Source organism: Carassius gibelio, chromosome B1, assembly GCF_023724105.1.
Source record: "Carassius gibelio isolate Cgi1373 ecotype wild population from Czech Republic chromosome B1, carGib1.2-hapl.c, whole genome shotgun sequence".
NCBI classification, from domain to species: Eukaryota; Metazoa; Chordata; class Actinopteri; order Cypriniformes; family Cyprinidae; genus Carassius; species Carassius gibelio.
The window spans coordinates 13,592,353-13,614,135 of record NC_068396.1 but is presented as its reverse complement, the minus strand read 5'-3'; the positions used below and the strand labels follow the sequence as shown (position 1 = coordinate 13,614,135).

Genomic DNA, 21,783 nt, shown 5'->3' with positions numbered 1-21,783 from the left:
TTCATTGGCTCGGCTCGGTGTTCATCTTCAGTTTTCTCTTCACATCAGTTCAGTCTGTGTACTGTTTGAGTAAATGAATTACTCCGGGATATTGGTTTGTTTGAACTCAGAGGGAGTGTCAGCCACATTACATAAGTTAACAGCTTAAGTCATTTGTGGATTAATGCGTATTGGAGACGCGAACCGTTTCAAACGATTCAGTTCGATTTGGTGAACTGGTTCAAAAAGATCCGGTTACATCGAATGATTCGTTCGCGAACCGGATATGACAAACTCCTTTGTTTTGAACTCTGTCTCACAACAGACACAGAAAATAATTTATTCTTTTAAGAGGTGATCTAAATTTTTGCGGCTGTGAAACAGATGGAAAATTGACAGGCTTGTCCTGCAGTTGATATTTTGGAGCCGGTCACATGATTGACGGCTATAGATATTATTTCTCATCATATTTCTCGAGTAGTATAAATACTGACAAGTGAAAACACTGTTGCAAGCTTTATGCTTTAGCTTTTTGGTTTTGCAAACATGCCAAAAAGAAGTTGGATATTTTTATTTATTTATTTATTTTTTATGAGAAAAAATATATAAAAATGCATGTATTTGCCTACTCCAGGAGTGGAATCATTACCGTGTATCATAATAATAGTCTAATATGCAAGATTGGATTGTGTATGTCAGCAACATTATTCCAAATGCTGTGTGTGTTTCTTTAATGTCTAATAATAATAATGATGATGATGATGATGATAATAATAATAATAATAGGCTAATAATAATAATAGTGCATTATTTAAAAAAATTAAATATATTGAATTGTACCCTATACAATTACTTTTATATTATTATGTGAATTTTTGACGTAAGACGCCAGTAAGTGGACAGTTTACTTTGAAATTTGAGAGCTCGAGACCGCGCGCCCTTTGTTTTAGCCTACCACCTAATAACCTTCATAAGGTTCGTAATGTTATGTGCGTGTATCTGTGTATATTGACTCACTGGCAATGTAAAGGGTTTAACGGGACAATAAAGCTCCAGGAATCTCAACCTTAAGAAGAGGAGGAGGAGGAGGAGAGGGCGGGAGACAGAGAGAGACGGAGTCGGATTTATCAATCGCTGAAAGCAGATTAAACGGTTAAACTGAAGTGCGTCTCGGTTAAACTCCCATCGGACTAACCCGCCTTCGCTTCCTTTATTTACCATCCCAATGATTGTTCCGTCGGCGCAAGGCGATGGATTGTTCACGAAAATGTTATTCTTCGTGTAAGGTGAGTGATATATAGCATATAAATGTTGTTCATAAGCGTTGTGATGTGAAGATAAAGGCGCGTCACTGACAGAACTAGGTGAATTTGACAGATTAAAGGGAATCAAGTGAATGGCACTTTCACATTTATCAGCTCTATCGGCTTTTTTAGAGATGTCTTTTAATTTTGCGATCAGGTAATAGAGAGAAAGAATTCATTACACACACACAAACACATACATATATATATATATATATATATATATATATATATATATATATATATATATATATATATATATATATAATTTATTTTTTTACAGAAGCCGTTTTGTATTTCATTGCTCTGTCTGAAAAACAACAATGAAAAAAAAAAAAAAACAGTAATGATGATTACTGTTGGACTTTGCTAGTTGTCTGATACTTATGCTCTAACTCTGCCCTGCATGCAATATTATTATATTATCTTCTTACAGCATTTCAGGGAATGCCGGATAACCTTGTTTAGTTGAGTGAGAGATGGATTCAAGTTTTCCTTCAAGAGATGGAACTTGCACAAAAAAAGTCATATTAATATATAGCCTATATATATTTAGATTTTGTGTCATTATTTACAGCAAGCTCAAAAGGTTCACATGTTTCATTTAGTGTATCCTGCATGATTCATAAGGGAAGTTGGGATAGACATTCATTACAATACGTCTATTGTGCAAATTATTTTACTGCACATTTTCCAAAACTTCATTCATTTGATTGATGTAGGCTATTCTTGATTTATTTTTACAATTTAGGTGCAAACTGTGAACATTGCAAAACATGGCTGTAATAATAATAATTAGTGTAGAAAAAAAACGAGGAGGCAGAAATCAGGAAGGAATTCCGGCAGGCTTCAGAAAGGACCATAATTCATTTATGCTGTTATTTTTAGGAGCAGCTGAATACTGTGAATTCTTGATGCCTTGTAAACGTAAACTTACCAAAACAGACGGTTGCTTAGATCTCTGCTGCATGTTTAAAACCTAATAATCCAGTGATGATATGCTCAGTAAGACTAAATAATAGGCATAAGCACATAAACTAATGCTTTAAACGTCTTACTGTATGTGACTGTGATCTTACATGCCCTACATGACAACACAGACTTTTATCATAGCACATCTATCTTTCAGGCATGGAGCAGCATTTTACAAGCTGCTAACAGCTGAAAGTGGGCCATTTGTGACACTTATTCATTTAAGTGGCTTTTGGAGAGGGATATCTAGAACAGGAAAATTCAGCACGTACATTTGTACATGAAAAGAAATGTATGCATTTATCCAAAGAGTAATATCTCCTCAAATAACTGAGGTAGAGACTTTTAGTACTCATTGTATCGATACTGATTTCATCCGAATACACTCTAGCAATCACTAGAATAGGAAAGATGTATGCACAAATAGGCCTATGCATGGAGCAAAACAATCAAAAATAAAGTTAAGAAGCTAAAGTTCAGCTAAAACTTTCATTCTTCCAACCCATATTGAAAATACGTTAGTTAAAAATGTCAGATCATCAAGGAATTCTGAAAATAATCATGGTTTCCACTTAGATATTAAGCAGCACAACCATTATTTTTATTTTATATTTTTATATTTTATATTTAACATTGATAATATAAAATGTTTCTTCAGCATCAAATCAGCATACAATAATTCCTGAAGCATCATGTGACACTGAAGATGGGCAGCTACAAATCATCAAACCATTCAGTGACTTCTCGTGACCTTTGGATGAGGGCAATGTCATTCTGGAAGTGACCATTAGGATAGTAATGTTACCATCTGAGTGTTTATATACCTTTATATGACTCTAATGGACTTGCTATCAAAGTATGTAAATACATTTTATTATAGGCCAGGCTTAAAATGCAACACTTTACTGTAACATTTTATACATTATGTATGCCCTGTCTTTCCATCCACCAAGGGGTCCTTGACCTGCAAAAAGGTTGTAGACCCTTGACCTTGACAGAGGGTTATGCTGATGTCAGTATAGTGATTTGATTATCTGTCAAAGTCAATAAGTCTCTTAGAATATCAAATAATTTGACTACTTATGTCAAGGCAATATTAGTTCAGGTTGTAAAATCTGTGATGAGACTACTCAAAATGTAATGACATTTATGAATTAATAAGTCATGGTATTTTTTTAAATAAGTTGTATAAAAACTTGTTTTGTTTGACAGTTTGACTACATGCCATTTTTGTCATTAAACTGAAGCTTTTCTTGAAACTGGTATACAAGTTTTTAAAAACCATATGGAACCAGCACGAATACAAAGAAGGTACATGTTTTAAACTGGATTTATTGTTAACACTCTTAACCACAAAATAATTGACCCTGAAATAATAACTGGATTGCATATCACTACATTTATCAGATCGTTATCAGTGCATATTATTTATTGGTCTAATCTCATTAACCAAATTTATGTCACTTTTTAATCACAGTAAATCTCTGCAAATGCCTGCATTTATTTGATTCAAATAAAAAACATTTTCTGTAATATATTTTACAATTTATTTCTGTGATACCAAAGCTGGATTTTCAGCAGCCATTACTCCAGTCTTTAGTGTCATATGATCCTTCAGAAATCATTTTAATATACTGACTTTGTCATTAACAATGGTTATTATTATTGATATAATTTGTGAAAACCATGATATCAGATTTCCTTGATGAACAGAACATTTTAATTTTTTATTTCTTAATGATATGCCTAGCCAATTTTTAACATCAAGACGACACATAACTCATAACTCAAGCTATTTATAGGAAGAAGAAGAAATGATGATGCGTTTCCTGTTTTATGCCACACCTCTCTCCTCATGCCATGACTCCCAGAACAAATCATCTAGCCTGCACACACACAATCATAACGTCTCCAGGTCTTTTTCTTATGTCTTTATTTAGCAACTGTTTCTGGAACCTCACCGTCTTCCCAGCTATCTCATTCTTTTCCCTTCCTTCTATACATATTTTTCTCATTTTCTCAACCCCTCTTTCATTCACCCTTTATCTACAACCTCCCAATCGCCATTCAGCTCCCTCTGAAGATATGCAACGCTCAGATCATGCTGCTCTGCCACTCTTTCTCTGTCTTGTGTCTGTTTTGTTGTGCTTATGTGTGTGAGTGGTGAGGCAGCATTATCTAGATGCATTATTAAAGCCTGTGCACTCTGTGGTTCTCTCTCTCTCTTGCACTCAGTAAGTCTGAAAGAAGAGTTTAAGGGCAATGATAGGATTACCAGAGCGTTTAAGGAGAGCTTGAAGGTTCCATACAGTGCTGGGAACTTCATAAATGTACATCTGTTCAAACAACACGTATAGCGAACAAACCAATCAAAAACTACCATTTACAATTTTAAAATCTTTCATTTGACTAAATGAGAAAGACACATAAGTAACATAACTGAAATAATGGCACTTAAAGATTCTAAAGAGACAGGTTGTTGTTATGAGGGAAAATAGCACTGAGGAAAGGATAAACTATGGAAAGCAGAGAACAAGTGAGTGAGAGGGAAAAGAGAGCTGTGTTCTCTGTTTTTGCACTGGATACATTAATTATGCAATAGCTAGGCGCTGAAAATGTTCAGAGGGGACTCTGACAAGCCTGATGGTTCTGTCTTTCTTTCTCTTAATATCCGCCTCAGACTTCCATTGTCACTTTATCAGTGTTGAGGAAGCTACTTTGTAACTGCCTTCTTTATAAGCTTCCCATAACTCAAACTATTACATCCTTTAAAAAAAAGTATAACACTACAAGCTATTCAAGAGTGGAAAAGAAATAAGATTATGTAATTAATTCTACAAGCAGAATAAATCTTTTTTACATTGAGTAGAAATCGAAATATTCATAAACAGAAATATTGTTAAATCATTTTACTCATGTAAAAACAGCGATAAATAAAGTGTTTTAACTGAATATGCAGCTACATGATATACATAAAATGCTGCAAATGAATTGTAAATGCACGGATTTAAATTAAGATTTGTTTTAGTGAATCAGTTTGTTCGGTTGGTTAGATTTACATTCATGTATTTGGCAGACACTTTTATCCAGAGTGACTTACATTGCCTTCGAATTGTTTACTTTGCAATCATTTGATTTTTACCATGCCATAATGTTTGAGCTACAGGGGTGAGCTAGTTCATGTAATTCAAACGTCATCATTTTAAAACGTTATTGTAGCTCAAACAGAGCAATGTCAAGGTCATGGGAATGATTCCCAGAGAGTACATGAACTAAAATAAATATGTACCTCGAATGTAATGTAAATTAGCTAAAATGAGACGTGAAGTCTGTGTTACATAACGGCCACACTGAGTTTTATGGTTTGATGAAGGTAGTCAAGATATTTCTGACCTGGGAAGAGGCATGAGGCTGTGTTTTCAGTGGTTAAAAACAAGCTGAGCGAGCACCAGTATTTTTTTGTGCATTCAAAGAATACGGCTGTTTGGCATATAGCCTACACATAGATGGAGTTAACCATTTGGCCATTAAACAGCTAGAACCTGGATGAGCAGTGATTAGGAAAAGCCCTTATTTTCCTTTTAAACAAGAAGAGAAAACTAGCTTTGCTTTGGATTAGCACATTAGACGATTACAGTACTGAAAAAAACAGTCATGCATTCATAATACTGCAGTTGTAGTTAATAAATAGAATGGTACAATACACAATACAAACTAGTCTCTCTTAGACTATTTCCCCCCAAATGCTGTTGTTTCTGCAGTATATCGTTCGCATTTAAACATGAAAAATGCTTTTCTTAGAGAGAGCTGAAACTGAAATAGATGGATCCTTTGTGGTATAACAGCTTTGAACATCAAACGTTGCAACATAATGCGACTATTCATTTTATTGGTACCTCTTCACCAGATTTTGAATAAGGCCTATCTGGTCATCTCTAATTCCTTTTTAGCAATTTTAAGTGCTAATCTGCAAGGATCTATTTCTATCTGATCTAACCGTAATTTGTGAGTAAGGTACTATGGGGAATATCTCATGTGCAACTGACCACAGAAAAATATTTTACCTCCAAACTCAAGGCATTTTTGTCACTCCACTCAAATTCCAATCCAGGTTTTCAACTTTCCACTCCTCATTAGGGCTGGGCAATATGCTATTATGTGCAAAAAATGGTTAAAATCTAAAAACTAAAATAATGGATTTTTAAAGCAGAAGTTAAATTCATGAAACCTAAAATGAATATATTTTTTAAAAAGTAGAGATTAATTGTAATTGGCTATTTGAATTACTCCCATTACAGTCACCTTATAGTTAGTGCTATCATAAAAATCATTTTCTTGACTTTCTAACATTTACAGATGGAGAATATACTTGTGAAATACACTGAGGAAAACTCACATCTCAAATGCATTAAAAAGCACAAGTAGCCTATCTGTCACAGCATCTGTCAGGCAATGGCTTTAAGCTACACTTGTTGACAATATTTACTGTATATCGATATAAACTGTATTGCCTCATACCATATCACTTATATAGAATATATTGTACAAACTTGATTTACCTCCCAGCCCTACTCCTCATTCAGGGATGAGAGAAAACCTGCTCTGAGCAATGAAATACACAGAAAAAAGCACTCAACACACAGATAAATGTATGTGTAGAGGTGTTACAACGACAGCTCATCTATAAATTGTTAATTATCTTCAAGTTAAAAAGGCAATGAGAATGATGCAGCATGGCTGTACTGCTGTGACTCAACTTCTGTGGTCAGTCACGTGAGATTCACTTCTCATAGTGAGATAAGGAATGAATGTATATATATTAAAAAAACACATCAGACACCATTATATGTTACTTTGACAGAGCTGAGGACACCGTGGAGCTCCCATCATGTCAGCAAGCACATGTCCATGTCTGATGAGGAGGACCACTGGATTATGAAGAAAACAAAGCACCTGCACACTCTGGAATTCATTATTGATGAAACAAGACTTCTGAATCTTTCTCTTTGTTTATAGTACCCTGCAAATGCAGTGCCACTGCAGTGTAAATGGATAGGACAAAAACTTCAAAATCCTTTACACTGCATAAAGTTTTTTTTTGAGCTGGCCAATGAAATCAATTTAATGTTAACTGTTGAACTAACTGACTGAGGCATCGGAATGATGAGTAGACTGAAATGATCACAGCAAAGCTGGAAAGAATTGGTGATGCAGTCCAAGGATAAATTCCTCCTCAATGGGGATATATATAATCTGACTTTAAGGTAAGTGTGGAGTGTGTATGCGTGTTTGTGTGTACTGGTCTGCCCGTAGCGTTGTGTGTTTACATGTGTGTTAATGGCTCAGTGATCGGCTCAGGGTGTGACGCAATAACTGTCCCAGACTTTACAAATCTAATCCAATTAGAATACTTGTCAGTAACCTTAGGGTCATCTGTCTGTAACATTCTGTGCATGCCCTTACGAAAGGAAAATATATTTAACAATATATTTCTTAAAATATATTGTGATATATTGTATTATATTATTTTCCCTTTTTATTTTCTAATATTTTATATATTTGAATACATTTAATAATATATTGATGATACATATATTATATAATATATTGCAAAATATACAAATGATTTCAATATATTGCAATATATTGGAAAAAAATAAATATATATAAGAATACATGCCTAATATATTACATGATATTTTCCAATTTACTGCAATATATTTTTGTTTCATAAGGGGTACACTACAGGCTTACTAACTACTAGCTAGTTTGTAACTAACTCTGTAATTTATTCGGTTGCACCATTTGTTCTTAAGGCAGAATGTAGCTAGTAGGTTGTAAGCTTTACATTTAAGTTATGCATAGTCACATAACATTTACCCTCAATGATCCAAAAGAATGAATTTTGGTTTATCTAACCTTTATCTTAAAATTATTTTGCCTGATGTACCTAATGGTAGAAAATATGTAACTATTGAATTATGATAGTATTTAATTATGAACAACATAATTGGTAATATGTTATTCATAATAGGTAACATAATTATATTTAAATACACCAATTTAAACTAACTAAACTTTAAACTAATAAAGTCATAAATACTGCTAGAAAAAAAGATGTAAAATGTATTTATTATGATTACTTGACTTACACATCAAGGACCTTTGCATACAGAGGTGCGTTGTTTAGATCAGGATCACATTGGGATCCTATGACAGATAGACTAAGTGTACGTTTTTAAGCTATTTATTATTACTCAGTGCTAATGTAACATAGTAAGCACAGTCTTTCCTGACTGGCCCACTACCTGTATTCCTCCCATGAATGTGAATGAATTGCAGACAATTCTTGCATTAAGTAGTTCAACCTAGCCATTAGCGTTAGCTGGCCATGCTAATGATAGAATACAGCCATTATCTTTCAGATAGAGACCATGAGCAGACCTTTTTTATGAGGGAACATGGGCGTGAGGGGGAATTAAACCCCACTCTCCAGGCCACTAATCTAATATACTGTAGAGCGAAAGAGAGAGAGAAAGAGAAAGTCAGAGAGAGAGAGAGCATAAACTGAAATGCTTCATTGTGAAATTCATTGAATATGGGCCCCTATTCCAATGCTAAAACACAGATTTAATTTCTGGATACATTTTAGTCATCTTGCAGTTCACAGACTAACTGTTTTTGAATCTCTGTATCTTAAGTATATGAAATAATGTGATACACCACCCCAAAATGAATTTTTTTTTCATTAATCACTTACCCCCATGTAGTTGCCATGTACAAACATGTAAAAGCTTTATTTTGTCTTCGGATCACATATTTTGGATGAAAACCGGGAGGCTTGTGACTGTCCCATTGACTGCCAAGTTACACTGTCAAGGTCCAGAAAAGTATGACTTTGACAGTGTAATTTACTTGGCAGTCCGCTGGCCCCTTTTTCTTTGCTGTGAAAGGTGGCCATATGTACATTAGGATCCCTATTGATCAAGAAAGCATTGAAGCATATATCATGAATAAAATATAAAGATAAAGGAACTGTAAAGGTTAGAATATTGTAGTTTTTTTATTTAAAAAAAGTGAAATGGGATTGGGGGGGAACAGAAATATCATTACTCAGAATTAATCATTACTATTATTGCCATCTAATCAGCCATGTTCATTTCTGACAGTGAATGTTAAAGCTGCAACGTGTATTTTTAGGAATTGTGATGCTCCACCATGATGCGAAAAAATCCAGTTGAATTTAATTTTAATCTAATTTCAATGTACAGTTGAATAAAAAAAAAAAAAAGTGTAACCTTATTTATGTAAAGAAGTGAAAATTGGCACTTGACACTAATGAAAACTACCTCCGAATTATGTAATCAAGTGCTTGAGCCTCTTAAACTACTATGTATACATTTAGCTATAAACTTAAAGTATTTTACAACTAATTATCAATAAGTATGATAAAATTGATCTACAGTATGCTGTAATTTTAGGTATAATTATTGGGATAGTATATAGTCTTGTAAATTTCTATTTTTCTAACATTTTACAGTATATTTTTACTGCAAATTATGGTTGCAATGCTGGTTGTTTTATCTCCAACCCTTTATTGAAGTCGTTTTATCCTTATTTTTATTTTTTATTTTTATTTTTGAAAAAGATCAGAAAAATATTTGTAGCCAGGGCTAGTGAAAAAGTATGTCACTATTGTGCAAGTCAAAATTGCTGGACTAGTGTTGCACAGTCTAATGACTTTGATGTGGTTTATGCAGTATTGATAACAGTGTCGACAGCAGTAAAATAAATGGAAAGTGAGATCCAAATCCTGTGAAATCTGAGAACATAATGTGACTATGAGTCATGATCTCCTGGGATCTCTGTCTCTTTTTTGTCGCAGTATTTTATTTATCTCTTTGTCTTTGTTGGTCCCTCTCCCTTTTGACCATGAGGCTCCAGATTGTCTCTCATATTCTCTAGTGGGACATACTTGATATAGAAGCACAATAAACTTCAACCCTTCATAACAAGCAATTCTGCAACAACACCACAATATGCAGAACCTACGATATAAAGGCAGGCCATGTTTCAGAGAGGGTGACCACACATTATCAGAACATTATCAGTTTGTTGCTGTACACACCATTTTGCTTGCCACAGCTATGACCATTAGGATTGTACATGCTCATCAGTATGAATTTGTGTAGAGCATTATATCACCGGAAGTAGACAGAGAAATTTTGCACCATTTACACAGTATTTGGTTCAGACATTTGGCAACACTTTACTATAGGGACTAATTCTCACTATCTACTTGTTGCCCATTATTAACATATTGGCTGATTATTATTAAATTATTGTTAAATTATGTTTATTATTATTATTATAAAGCACATATTCTGCATGAACATATTCTACGTCCTTAATCCTACCCAATAACTAAACTCATCAACTACTTTACTAACTATTAAAACAGCAAATTAGAAGTTCATTGAGGCAAATGTCATTGTTAATGGCTTGTTAATAGTGAAAATTGGACCTTAAAATATGACATGCAGGTAAATGAATATTTAATCTTTCATACGTGTTTTATTTTGAATAGTTTAATTTTAAATGTTTCACTATAAAAACAATGTAATGTAATAAAAAATATGTATTATACACATGTATAAGGTAATTTAAGTTAAGTGTATTTAGACACTAGACATTTATTTGCAGATTGAATGAAAGTGGAATGTAAAGAGGTCAGACTTTGATTGGCTAGATTGAATATATGTTTGATTGGCTGAAGAGGATATACTAAAAATATATATGTGAAACTGAAAAGTTTTAAAACATGCAAAACTGTGTAACTATTGGCATATTCATAGTCCGATATTAGAGATTTGTTTAATTATCATTGAAAAGTAATAATTATGAATTTTTTTCTTTGCAATTTATAGTGGCCCAATGGTGACCTTTCACCCTGTGTGTAGCTAAATGGAGGAGCGGGATCGCAGTCGCTCACCGTCTCGCAGGACCAGCAGAGTAGAGCAGGTGGTGGGACGCTGGCTTCGCCGCTCCAGAGAGTCCATCAGCCGGTACTATTTTTTAATCTGAGAATGATTGTGTGAACGTATTTTTTTGTGTGTGTTTGAAAAGCATCACCCTCTCTCTGTCTGTACATAGAGAGCGTGTGCTAGAAGATGGGCAGGTTGCCGACAATGACTCCCATGAGCAGAGGAGCTGTCCAATTAGAGTCACTTTTAAGATCCCACTTGACCCCACCCTTAACTCCCATGGCTTTACCATCTCAACACACACTCCACCCCAGGTGCTGGAGGTGACAGAAGGTACATTACACACACAAAAACATTTATCAGCTCAAATCAGGGTTCTACACTGACAATAAAAAAATATATATAGTGTAGGAACTATTTTCATTCCAAAATTGTAGAATTAATTACACAAAATCACATACATTTGAATTAAAATGAAATTGTGTTTTCTTGTAAAACCTACTCCAAAAATCTTTGTTCTATTTTCAACTTTGAAAAATATTTTTTACAGTTTGATAAGGTTTTTTCACAGTCAGTTGTTAATTAAGTGTTATAAGAATTATATTATTTATTTTGGCATCCTTTTCTTTTCATGGAATGTAAGCACTGAAGTTAAGTACTAAATCTTAGCCAGGTGGCCTTGATTGCCTTCAGAGTTTATCTGACACACTTCCAAATTAGCTTCCAGCAGTTACAGTAGTAACAGGCAGGGTACCATTAGCCATACAGTTCTGGAGATTATCTATATATCAGACTTTATTTTGGAATAACCCCACAGTGGGAAATTGCTCATCCTATTAACTTCACAAATATGTCATCATAATATGAAGGGAATGACAAGGTCTGTTGAGGCATTCTGTGGCACAGGTCTTAGGCAGCACTCTAAACAGTCTGAAACAGTGGAGTTAAAGCCTTGCTGAGATTGTTACATTTTGATTATACAGCATACAAGCCCTTCGTGAAAATCAATAGAACAGCTACATTAGCTACAAAACAAGCGTCCATTACTGCAAAAAGGATACTGCAGTAATATATTTATTTTTCAAATACAGTTGAGTCAAATCAATTAAATTAGCAAAAAGTATCATATCAAAGGAAAAGTAAAAAAAAAAAAAAGTATTTTCACTATAAAAATATTTTGAAGTGCTTTTTTTGCAGATGAATCTATTAGTGTATATTTATATGATATATCCATTATATAGTTTGTAACACTTGGAAATAATGTTTAATTTGTTAACGTCATTTAAAAATATTGGTTAACATAAACTTAGACAGTTGAATAATACCTCATTGTTAGTTCATGTTAGTATATTAATCTTAAAATAATGTTCAATATTTCAACATTAATGTCAACTTTTACTAATATATTTTTAAGAGCAAAAGTTGTATCTTTCAAGGGTAGTTAATGCACTGTAAACAAACATACATTTTTATTAATGGGACGGTTCACCCAAAAAGAAAAATTCTGTCTTTAATTACTCACTCTCATGTTGTTCCAAACCCATAAGACCTTTGTTAATCTTTGGAACACAAATTAAGATAATTTGATGGAATCTGTGAGCTCTCTGACCCTCCATAGACAGCAACGATATTACCATGATCAATGCTAAGGAGCTGCGCCATAGACCAATTAAAACCTGGTTTAAAGTTTTTTCTTTGTTATTTAAAGAGCGTACACACTACTTATTAAACACAAAAATATCTTAATTTGTGTTTTGATGATGAACGAAGGTCTTAATGGGTTTGGAACAATATGAGGGTGAGTAATTAATGACAGAATTTTCATTTTTGTGTGAAATTCCCTTTAAGAAATGAGACCTTACTGTAAAGTGTTAAATCTTTTATTTTTAATAGGGAAGAAATCTGATTCAGTTATACAGAGTTTTAAATGTTCCTCGAACATAAGTTTGATCATTGAGAGGTGACCCATCAGCTATTTGCAAGCATAGCCGGCATGTACAGCAAAATGTTGGCTAACTTGCTTGGCACATGGAGTTGTGTCTACAGGAAACCCTACTATTGGAATGGCCGGAGCCATCTGGTTATCCCACGGCCAAATAACTAGTAACACAGCCAGTAATGAGGACAACATTAATACTCGTTCTCAAACATTCCTATAGCCCTGTCAAATGACACTGGTAATTGAATTCTAAATATTTTTTTACATTGATTGGCAGCTACAGTATCATACTATGTTTGTCTGTTTTTATACTGTAGGTGGGCCTGCTGATGGAAAGCTTGTCCCTGGTGACCAACTTTTTAAAATAAACAATGTTGCCGTTGATGATCTATCTACAGAGCAGGCTGCTGAAATCATCAGGTATGTTGCAGGTGTAAGTGTTTACGTGAAACTAAAAGATTAGCTATATCCGGCTGCCCAGTTGTCCAGTTTTCCCTAATATTTAAGTAACTTTTCATGTGGCCAAATTTATAATAAATTGGTATCTTCAGAACATGGTGAAACATGGTGATCAAGTGACCCGAGCTGCATCTGTACCACTAATTCTGCCATACTCTTTTCAATTTATTTACAGAGAATGCCAGAACACCATAGTACTGACTGTCCTAAGAAATACTGCGGTAAGTGTACGTGCTCACAGTTAGAGTCTCACTCACTCACTCACTCACTCCCTCTCTCTCTCTCTCTCTCTCTCTCTCTCTCTCTCTCTCTCTCACAAACACACACACACACACACACTGTTATGTCTGAATGAGGCATGGCAACAGGATGTGGTGTTGTGCTGCATTATAGCAGCAGGCAGAAATGATGACCAAAAGTGTTTTTATAATAATCAGGCCCAAAGGAAATCTGTGTCCACAGAGCTCAGCAGAAAGCTCACAAAATTTCTGCAGAATTTAAAGTGCCTGGAAGTGCACATCTCTCATCTCTTATTTGTTCATTTATTTTGTTTAACATTATTATCTTTCCAGCTTTCAGTAACCCTATTAAACACATTTTTATCATATATGCATCTATTCGGCAGAATTCTGTAGATATACACATCTATTATATACATATATTCAGCAGAACTTCCCTGTTAAAAAGATGCATGTGCAAGATCAATCTCAATCTGGGAGATGGGGACCTACAGAGGGTGGGGGTAGGAGAAAAAACACATAAAATGTATTTTAACAGTGAAAAATAAAAAATGTATATAATGTTTAGTGGAAGAAAAATACATTCCCACATCCTTGCAACAATATATATATATATATATATATATATATATATATATATATATATATTACCATGGTAGTTTGGATATGGTAATCATTCAGGAACATGAAAAAACATCCCAAGAAATTATCTGATATTATTCCTGCAGCGTGGTACTACCAAAGTACCTTTTTTGTAAGGGTCGTAAATAGGATAAACAGACAGTTTGGTCAGTTTGGGCATTTTTTGACATTTCCCTGTTTACTTTATTTCTCAGTGACAGGAATGTCACAGTCAATGCAGAGACATTTTTTCCATGCCAATGCAATTCTGCAATGAATGCTTAAATAATATGTCATTGACAAATCAGACATCTCCATAATTATGCCATTTGTCATTATGGATGTGCTATAGGGGCCAAAATCATCCTTTATAACTCCAGAGAAGAGAGCCAAGCTAAGGTCAAACCCAGTTAAAGTGAGGTTTGCAGAGGAGGTGGTGTTCAATGGTCACTCACAGGTTTGACACATTCTGTTCATTCATGCTGTTTATAATGGAATATTCACATGTGCTTATTAACAAAAACAAGATAAAGAGAGAGTGATAAAGAAAATGAAAGCGAAAATAAGAACAAAAGATGCAGGACAATAGACAGGCATTGAGAGGAAGAGCATTTGGCAGTCTACCCAGTCAAAACCTCAGTAAATTATTTATCAGTAATTTATGAATTATTCAACTAACCATTAATTATTATCTTTGTATAGCTGAGCTGACATGGTTTATAGTATAGTTGCAGTTTATATAGGTGGTGGGATTTATCATAATTAATATTTATGAAATAGTACCATAAAGAAATAGTCCACCTAAAACTATCTTTGAATGTTTCTTCAGGTGGATTGACATGAGGATGTTCATTTTCCTCAACCCAAGATATTTTTAATTAACATCTAATTAAACAAGCCCATTATCAAGCACACCCCATGACTAAGGCAGTGATAAAACTGTTTATCTTTTATGTATGCAGCTTTTAGAGTTTGGCTTGACTAGAAATGTTTTAACACTGGCAGGTGTTTTATAATACAGCATATTTGCTACCATTACTATTCAGTATTTTACATATATTATTATATTTGTAAAAAAAATGTCTTTAAAAATATTGACTTTGGATGCTATATACAAACCAAAAATGATTCAGACTCCAGATATATTTTTTTATATTTGTTTACTAGTGGATGCAGGACACTACAGTCATGGCCAAAAGTTTTGGCAGTGACATACATTTTTGCAAAGTTTTGCAAAGTTTGCTGCTTCAGTATTTTTAGATTATTTTTACACGTATTTCTATGGTATACTGGAAAACAATGATAAGCATATCATACGTTTTAAAGGCCATGGTAAAAAAATATGGCAATGGGCAAAAAATAAATAATGAGTTAATATTTACACTGTAGACATTTGTTCTTCATAACCTCTGCAATTCGCTCTGGCATGCTGGATGGCGTTCCATTCTTGTCTTATTAGTTCTCAGAGTTGATCACAGTTTGTGGGCTTCTGCTTGTCCACTCGCCTTTTGAGGACTGACCACAGGTTCTCTATGGGATTGAGATCCAGGGAGTTGTCTGGCCATGATTCCAAAATTTCAGTGTAATGATCCCCGAGCCACTTTTTTTATCACTCTTGCTTTGTGACATGGTGCTCCATCATGTTGGAAAATGCACAGATCATCACCAAACTGCTCATGGATCGTTGGAAGAAGTCGCTCTTGCAGAATGTTTTGATACCATTCTTTAGTCAAGACAGTATTTTTGGGCAGAATTATGAGAGAGCCCACTCCCTTGGTTGAAAAGCAACCCCACACATGGATGATCTCAGGATGCTACACTGTTGGCACAACACAGGACTCATAGCGTTCACCTTTTCTCCTCCGAACAATCAATTTTCCAGATTTCCCAAACTGTCAGAAGTAGCTTCAACAGAGAAAATAACTGTGCACCAATCTTCTGCTGTCCAATTCTTATACTTCCAGCAGAAGTACTTTCTTGGAGAGAAATGGCTTCTTTGCTGCAATTTCTTGACACCAGGCCATTGTCCAAAAGTCTTGGCATCACTGTGCATGCAGATGCTCTCACACCAACCTGCTGCCATTCCCGAGCAAGCTCTGCACTGCTGGTGACACGATTCTGTAGCTGACTCTTCAGGAGGAGACGTACTAGTGCTTGCTGGACACTCTGGGATGTCCCAAAACTTCTTCACTGCAGTTGAACCTCTCTCCTTGAAGTTCTCGATGATCCGGTAAATAGTTCTTCCAGTTGCAATATTCTTTGTGGCAATTTCCTTGCATGTGAGGCCATTTTGATGCAAAGGCTGCAGGCATTTTTTTGGAGGCAACCATTGATAACAAGAACACAATTATTGGAATTTGCTATTACAATCTGTTTATTATGATAGTGACTTCACCTGACTAGTACTCATTCACACTTTCACATGTGCTGCTGATACGATTAGTCAATTAATGTTAGCTGGTCATTTTGTGTCAGGATCCAAAAACTGTGTGAAAAGGTTTGGTAACACTTTAGAATAAGGTTCCATTAGTTAATGTTAGTTAATGTATTAATTAACATGAACAAACAATGAATAATACATTTATTACTGTATTTATTCATCTTCGTTAATGTTAGTTAATGAAAATACAGTTATTCATTGTTAGTTCATGGTAATTCACAGTGCATTAACTAATGTTAACAAGCACAACTTTTGATTTAAATAATGCATTAGTAAATGTTGAAATTAACATGAACTAAGACTTATAAATGCTGTAGAAGGATTGTTCTTGCTTAGTTCATGTTAACCAAAGTAGTTAACTAACATTAACTAATGGAACCTTATTCTAAAGTGTTACCAAAGGTTTTTTTTTTTTTTTTTGCCAATAATGCTTTTAGCAATTATTAATATGCATCTGATCACTCTACACAAATCTAGAAAGAATGTGAATGAACACCACAACAGCTTAAGCAGCAAACTTTACAAAAGCCATGACTGTATAGTTAATTTATGTAATTGAGGATAGCAAAATAAAATAAACTGTGACATATCATATGAAGGTATTTTTGGTGCTAAAAAAGTCACAAGCAAATGTTGCAAACTTGTATTTTTTTGTTCTCTCCCACAAACAGGACACAACAGTTACTTCTTCTCAAATCCTTCAATGCAGGTGCACAAATACTGTTCTATGAATCACAAATCAAGAAACTCATAATGCTCACACGTTTTACTACTATCACTGCAGTAAATATGGTGCAAAACACAATCACACACCTGGATCAAAAATGTTAGTCACAGGTGAATTTTGTACATCCGCAAAACAGTATGTGAATTCTTGCAATGAGATTTATACACTTGTAGAATGTAAATATAATATATATTTATATATTTAAAAAAATCACATACACATAGCGACAATGGCTTGAGTCTCAAACCAAGTTTTCGCGCACTCTCCCTTTTTCACCACATATCTGTGTGAAATATGGTGCAAAAGTGTTTTGTGCATCTCTATTGTGCAACAATATTCTTTATAGTTCTTTGTTTTTTTATGTTCAAGTTTGTGGATCTTATCATCTGCAAAGTCGGGTGTATTTTGGAGCCAACGTGACGGTGATTACATCAGCTGGTAAGTTAAGTTATATACAGTAGTTATCCGAATCAATAAGGCAATTAATCAGGGATGCATAATAATTCTACACTGCCTTTTAATTGACATATCCCGCAGGTTATGTCAGACATACGTAACATAACAGCGAGCTAACGTGAAAATAGTAAAGAAAAATGAGTTTAGAAACGCTGCTGTTGTGTACATCTTTTGTATTTTATTTTCAGGTTTTAGTCTATTGGTCATTTCATCTTCAACAGAGGTGGATAGGAGTCTTTTCTTGTGATTGCATCGTAGTGGTACTAACAAAATATGAGTAAGGTGCCACCAGCTACTTTATTAGCCAAGTTAACCACTGGTTACTGCTCTTCACTAACCAATAGAATGGAACGAACAATATATCAATGTCGTCACTCTCTAAAGACAAAGGAGACAGACGTTAGATCAAAGCTAGGACAGTTTATTGGAAGGATGGGAATATCTGGCAAATGAGAGATGAATGGCTGTCCAGGGAAAAGCCACAGGCACACTCAAGAGCCACCTAATGAAGAAAGAGAGTTGGTTATCCAAAGTATCCACTTGACGACATTGAGAGAATCCTCCAAGAGGTAAGAGAAATCAGGTTTAGTCCACACAGTTATTCTAGGTAACACAGATGAGACCGGACAGTGTCTTGGGGTTTGTGGCTGGCTTTTGTAGGGAGTGCGTGTTGAGTGACAGGTGCTGCAAATTAAAAGACAGGTGATTGTGATCGGGGATAATTGGTTGTGAAAGCAGGAGGACCTGGCAAATCCGTGACACTACTCCCCCCTCCAGGAAGGCTCATCCACAGGGTGGATCTGGAGACTGGGGAGGCCATGATGGAACTGGAGACGCGGGAGGCCATGGCGGAACTGGCTCCGAGGCCGTGGCTCCAACCCTAGCCTCGCACTTTATGGCTGGATCTCTATTGAACCCCCCCAAAAAAATAATACTTGGGAAAACTTATGGGGTTGGACTCAGGGCCAGGAGCAGACACTGGAGTGAGCGGACACTGGAGCGAGCTCTTGGGCTGGAGCCGACACTGGAGCGAGCTGGGGTTCAGGAAGCCTCCCTGGGCTCGTCGGAGAATCAGTAGCCCTCCGTGGAATCAAATGCATGTGTTCATGACCTCAAGGTTAGATTATTGTAATGCTTTATTGGGTGGTTGTTCTGCACGCTTAATAAACAAACTCCAGCTGGTCCAAAATGCAACAGCTAGAGTTCTTACTAGAAAAAAGGAGTATGACCATATTAGCCCAGTTCTGTCAACACTGCACTGGTTCCGTGTCAAACATTGTATAGATTTTAAAATCTTGCAAATCGCCTATTATGCCCTGAATGGTTTAGAACCTCAGTATTTGGGTGAGATCGTATCGCATTATAGTCCTCCACGTCTGCTACAATCTCAAAACTCTGGCTATATAATATACCTAGTATCCCAAACTATGGAATAATCTACCTAACAGTGTTCGATAGGCAGACATACTTTGTCAGTTTAAATTTAGATTAAAAACCCATCTCTTTAACCTGGTTTTCACATAACACACTAACACATATCTATAATTCAAATCTGTTAAAGATTGTAAGGCTGCATTAATTAGGTCAACCAGAACCAGGCACATTTCCCATAACACCCAATGTACTTGTTACATCATTAGAAGAATGGCATCTACGCTCATATTAGTTTGTTTTTTTATTATTCTGAGGTCACCGTAGCCACCAGATCCAGTCAGTATCCAGATCAGATGGTTACTGAAGTCACCCGGATCCAGTATATACCAGCCCAGATGGTGGATCAGCACCTAGAGAGGACCTCGACAGCCCTGAATATCAGGGACAACTAGATGAGCCCATGGGAACCAGTCAAGTCCTCTGCACAATCTAACTTTGTTGCAACCTAAAATTAAACTGCTGGTTTTGAGAACGGCACTCTATTTTCTTGTTTAATACTGTAAAGCTGCTTTGACATTTGAACACTGCATTGTAAAAAGTGCTATATAAGTCTATATTAGTCTGAAATTTGGGGTAAATTCTTATTAAAAACACTTATTTTAAATATTTTTCTGTGTGTGTGTGCTTGCAGGTTCATTCTGAGAATCCACCCACCAAATGCCATACAGAGTGACAGATCAGATGGAATTCAGGAAAGAGGGTGCAAAGAAAAAGCATCAGCCTGAACCCCCTGTTGTGTTTCTCATCAGAGAGCTTGTCAGCTTTGCCATAATTACAGAAATTGAACACAACAATACAAACACATTTTTACTGTATTTTATGTAAAGCTTGTTTTGCCATGCTACAGATACAAAGTCTCCAGGGGACTGTGGTGATGCCTTTTTTCAGCTAGTGCATGCTAGAGATGAAGTTTTGTTATTTGAAATTGTTCAACAATTAAAAAGAATATTATAAAACAAATGCTAACGAGTTATTGTGATTTTTATGGGGTTAGGGTTGTAAAAAAAAATATGGTGCACAGTGATGAACCACAACTGGATTGTTGTATACAGGTAAAAAATGAAAACAAACTGAACAGTTCTAATACTGACAATACAGTAATAATACATCTAACTACTGTAAAATTTACAGCAATCTCTTTACGGTGTAGTTTAGGCAGTTTAATGAGCAGGAGGAAAAATTAAATAATAAAACAAATGTCCATTAGCTGCGGGCATCTTCCAGAGCTGACAGCAGCAAATACCAATAAAGGTACATTTTCTGTCTTTTCCTGAAAAGACTCAGTTATAATGTACATTTGTTAATAATTTATATTAACAAATATTTTAAACCATCTTATGACACTCTCATAATAATCTATTTAATGAACAAGTTAATCAATCTTTTATAAAGCCTCTGTAGGTTGAAGCAGGGATGGGCAAACTTGGTACTGGAGGGCCACTGTCCTGCAGATTAGCTTTAACCCTAATCAAACACACCTCTACCAATTAACTTAATTAGGATTACGAGATAGCAACAGGTAGGCGAGTTTGATATGTGGTGCGAAAGGGAAATTGTGCAAAACTTGTCATTCGCTAGCCAAACACAGGTTTAAGACTCGTAGCAGCAGATTCAATCCGCTGTCATTATGTACTTGTGTTTGTGCTAGAAAAGCATCCAAATATATAAATATATTTGTGTGTGTCTAAGAAAACATTCCAAAAGTGTGCAAATCTCATTGCAAGGATTCACATACTGATTTGTGGATGTACAAAATTTGTCCATTGAGAAGGTGTAACTATTGTGTTTGTGGGAGAGAAAATAAGTTAAAAGTTTGCAACAAAAAGTCTTTGACTTCAAATTTACTGATACGTGGCTATTCTCTACAAATACATATTCTGCTGTCATAGAGGCTCAGTTGCTTTGCATCAAAAATACCTTCATATATAATACCCAAATACAACTGATAAACAATTTGGACCAAAAATGATTCAGACACTTTCACCTGACCATGTTTTGCTTAAGTGTTTTTCTTTAATTGCTAATGCAATTTTTTACACCACAGACTGAACAATTTTTAGCATTGCTTGGTAATTGGTTGACCTAAATTGGTATAATCTAATTGTGCACTTAAATTTAACAGCTGACAGCTATTCAACCTAATTCATTTGTGAAACAGTCTAACAGAAGGATGGCATTATCAAGATTAATTTGTTCTGACACAGTTCGTCTGTGTTCTTGTCACATTTT

The 21,783-nt window shown here is 35.1% G+C and overlaps 1 protein-coding gene and 1 long non-coding RNA gene across 2 annotated transcripts in view; both read left to right on the top strand.

Annotated features, from left to right (window-relative positions):
* Positions 1-907: 907 nt before the first annotated feature.
* LOC127948315 (FERM and PDZ domain-containing protein 1-like) overlaps positions 908-21,783 on the top strand; it is a 34,056-nt gene continuing 13,180 nt past the window's right edge. The window contains exons 1-7 of the mRNA XM_052544734.1: positions 908-1,265; positions 7,117-7,519; positions 11,183-11,320; positions 11,409-11,572; positions 13,496-13,598; positions 13,813-13,858; positions 14,850-14,954. Coding sequence (XP_052400694.1) covers positions 11,220-11,320; positions 11,409-11,572; positions 13,496-13,598; positions 13,813-13,858; positions 14,850-14,954 — 519 coding nt within the window. The 5' untranslated portion in view covers positions 908-1,265; positions 7,117-7,519; positions 11,183-11,219. The remainder of the gene's footprint in view (positions 1,266-7,116; positions 7,520-11,182; positions 11,321-11,408; positions 11,573-13,495; positions 13,599-13,812; positions 13,859-14,849; positions 14,955-21,783) is intronic.
* On the top strand, positions 14,957-20,514 carry LOC127948316 (uncharacterized). The gene is made up of 3 exons (XR_008152052.1): positions 14,957-17,646; positions 18,034-18,102; positions 18,309-20,514. It is a non-coding gene; the product is annotated as an uncharacterized LOC127948316 (long non-coding RNA).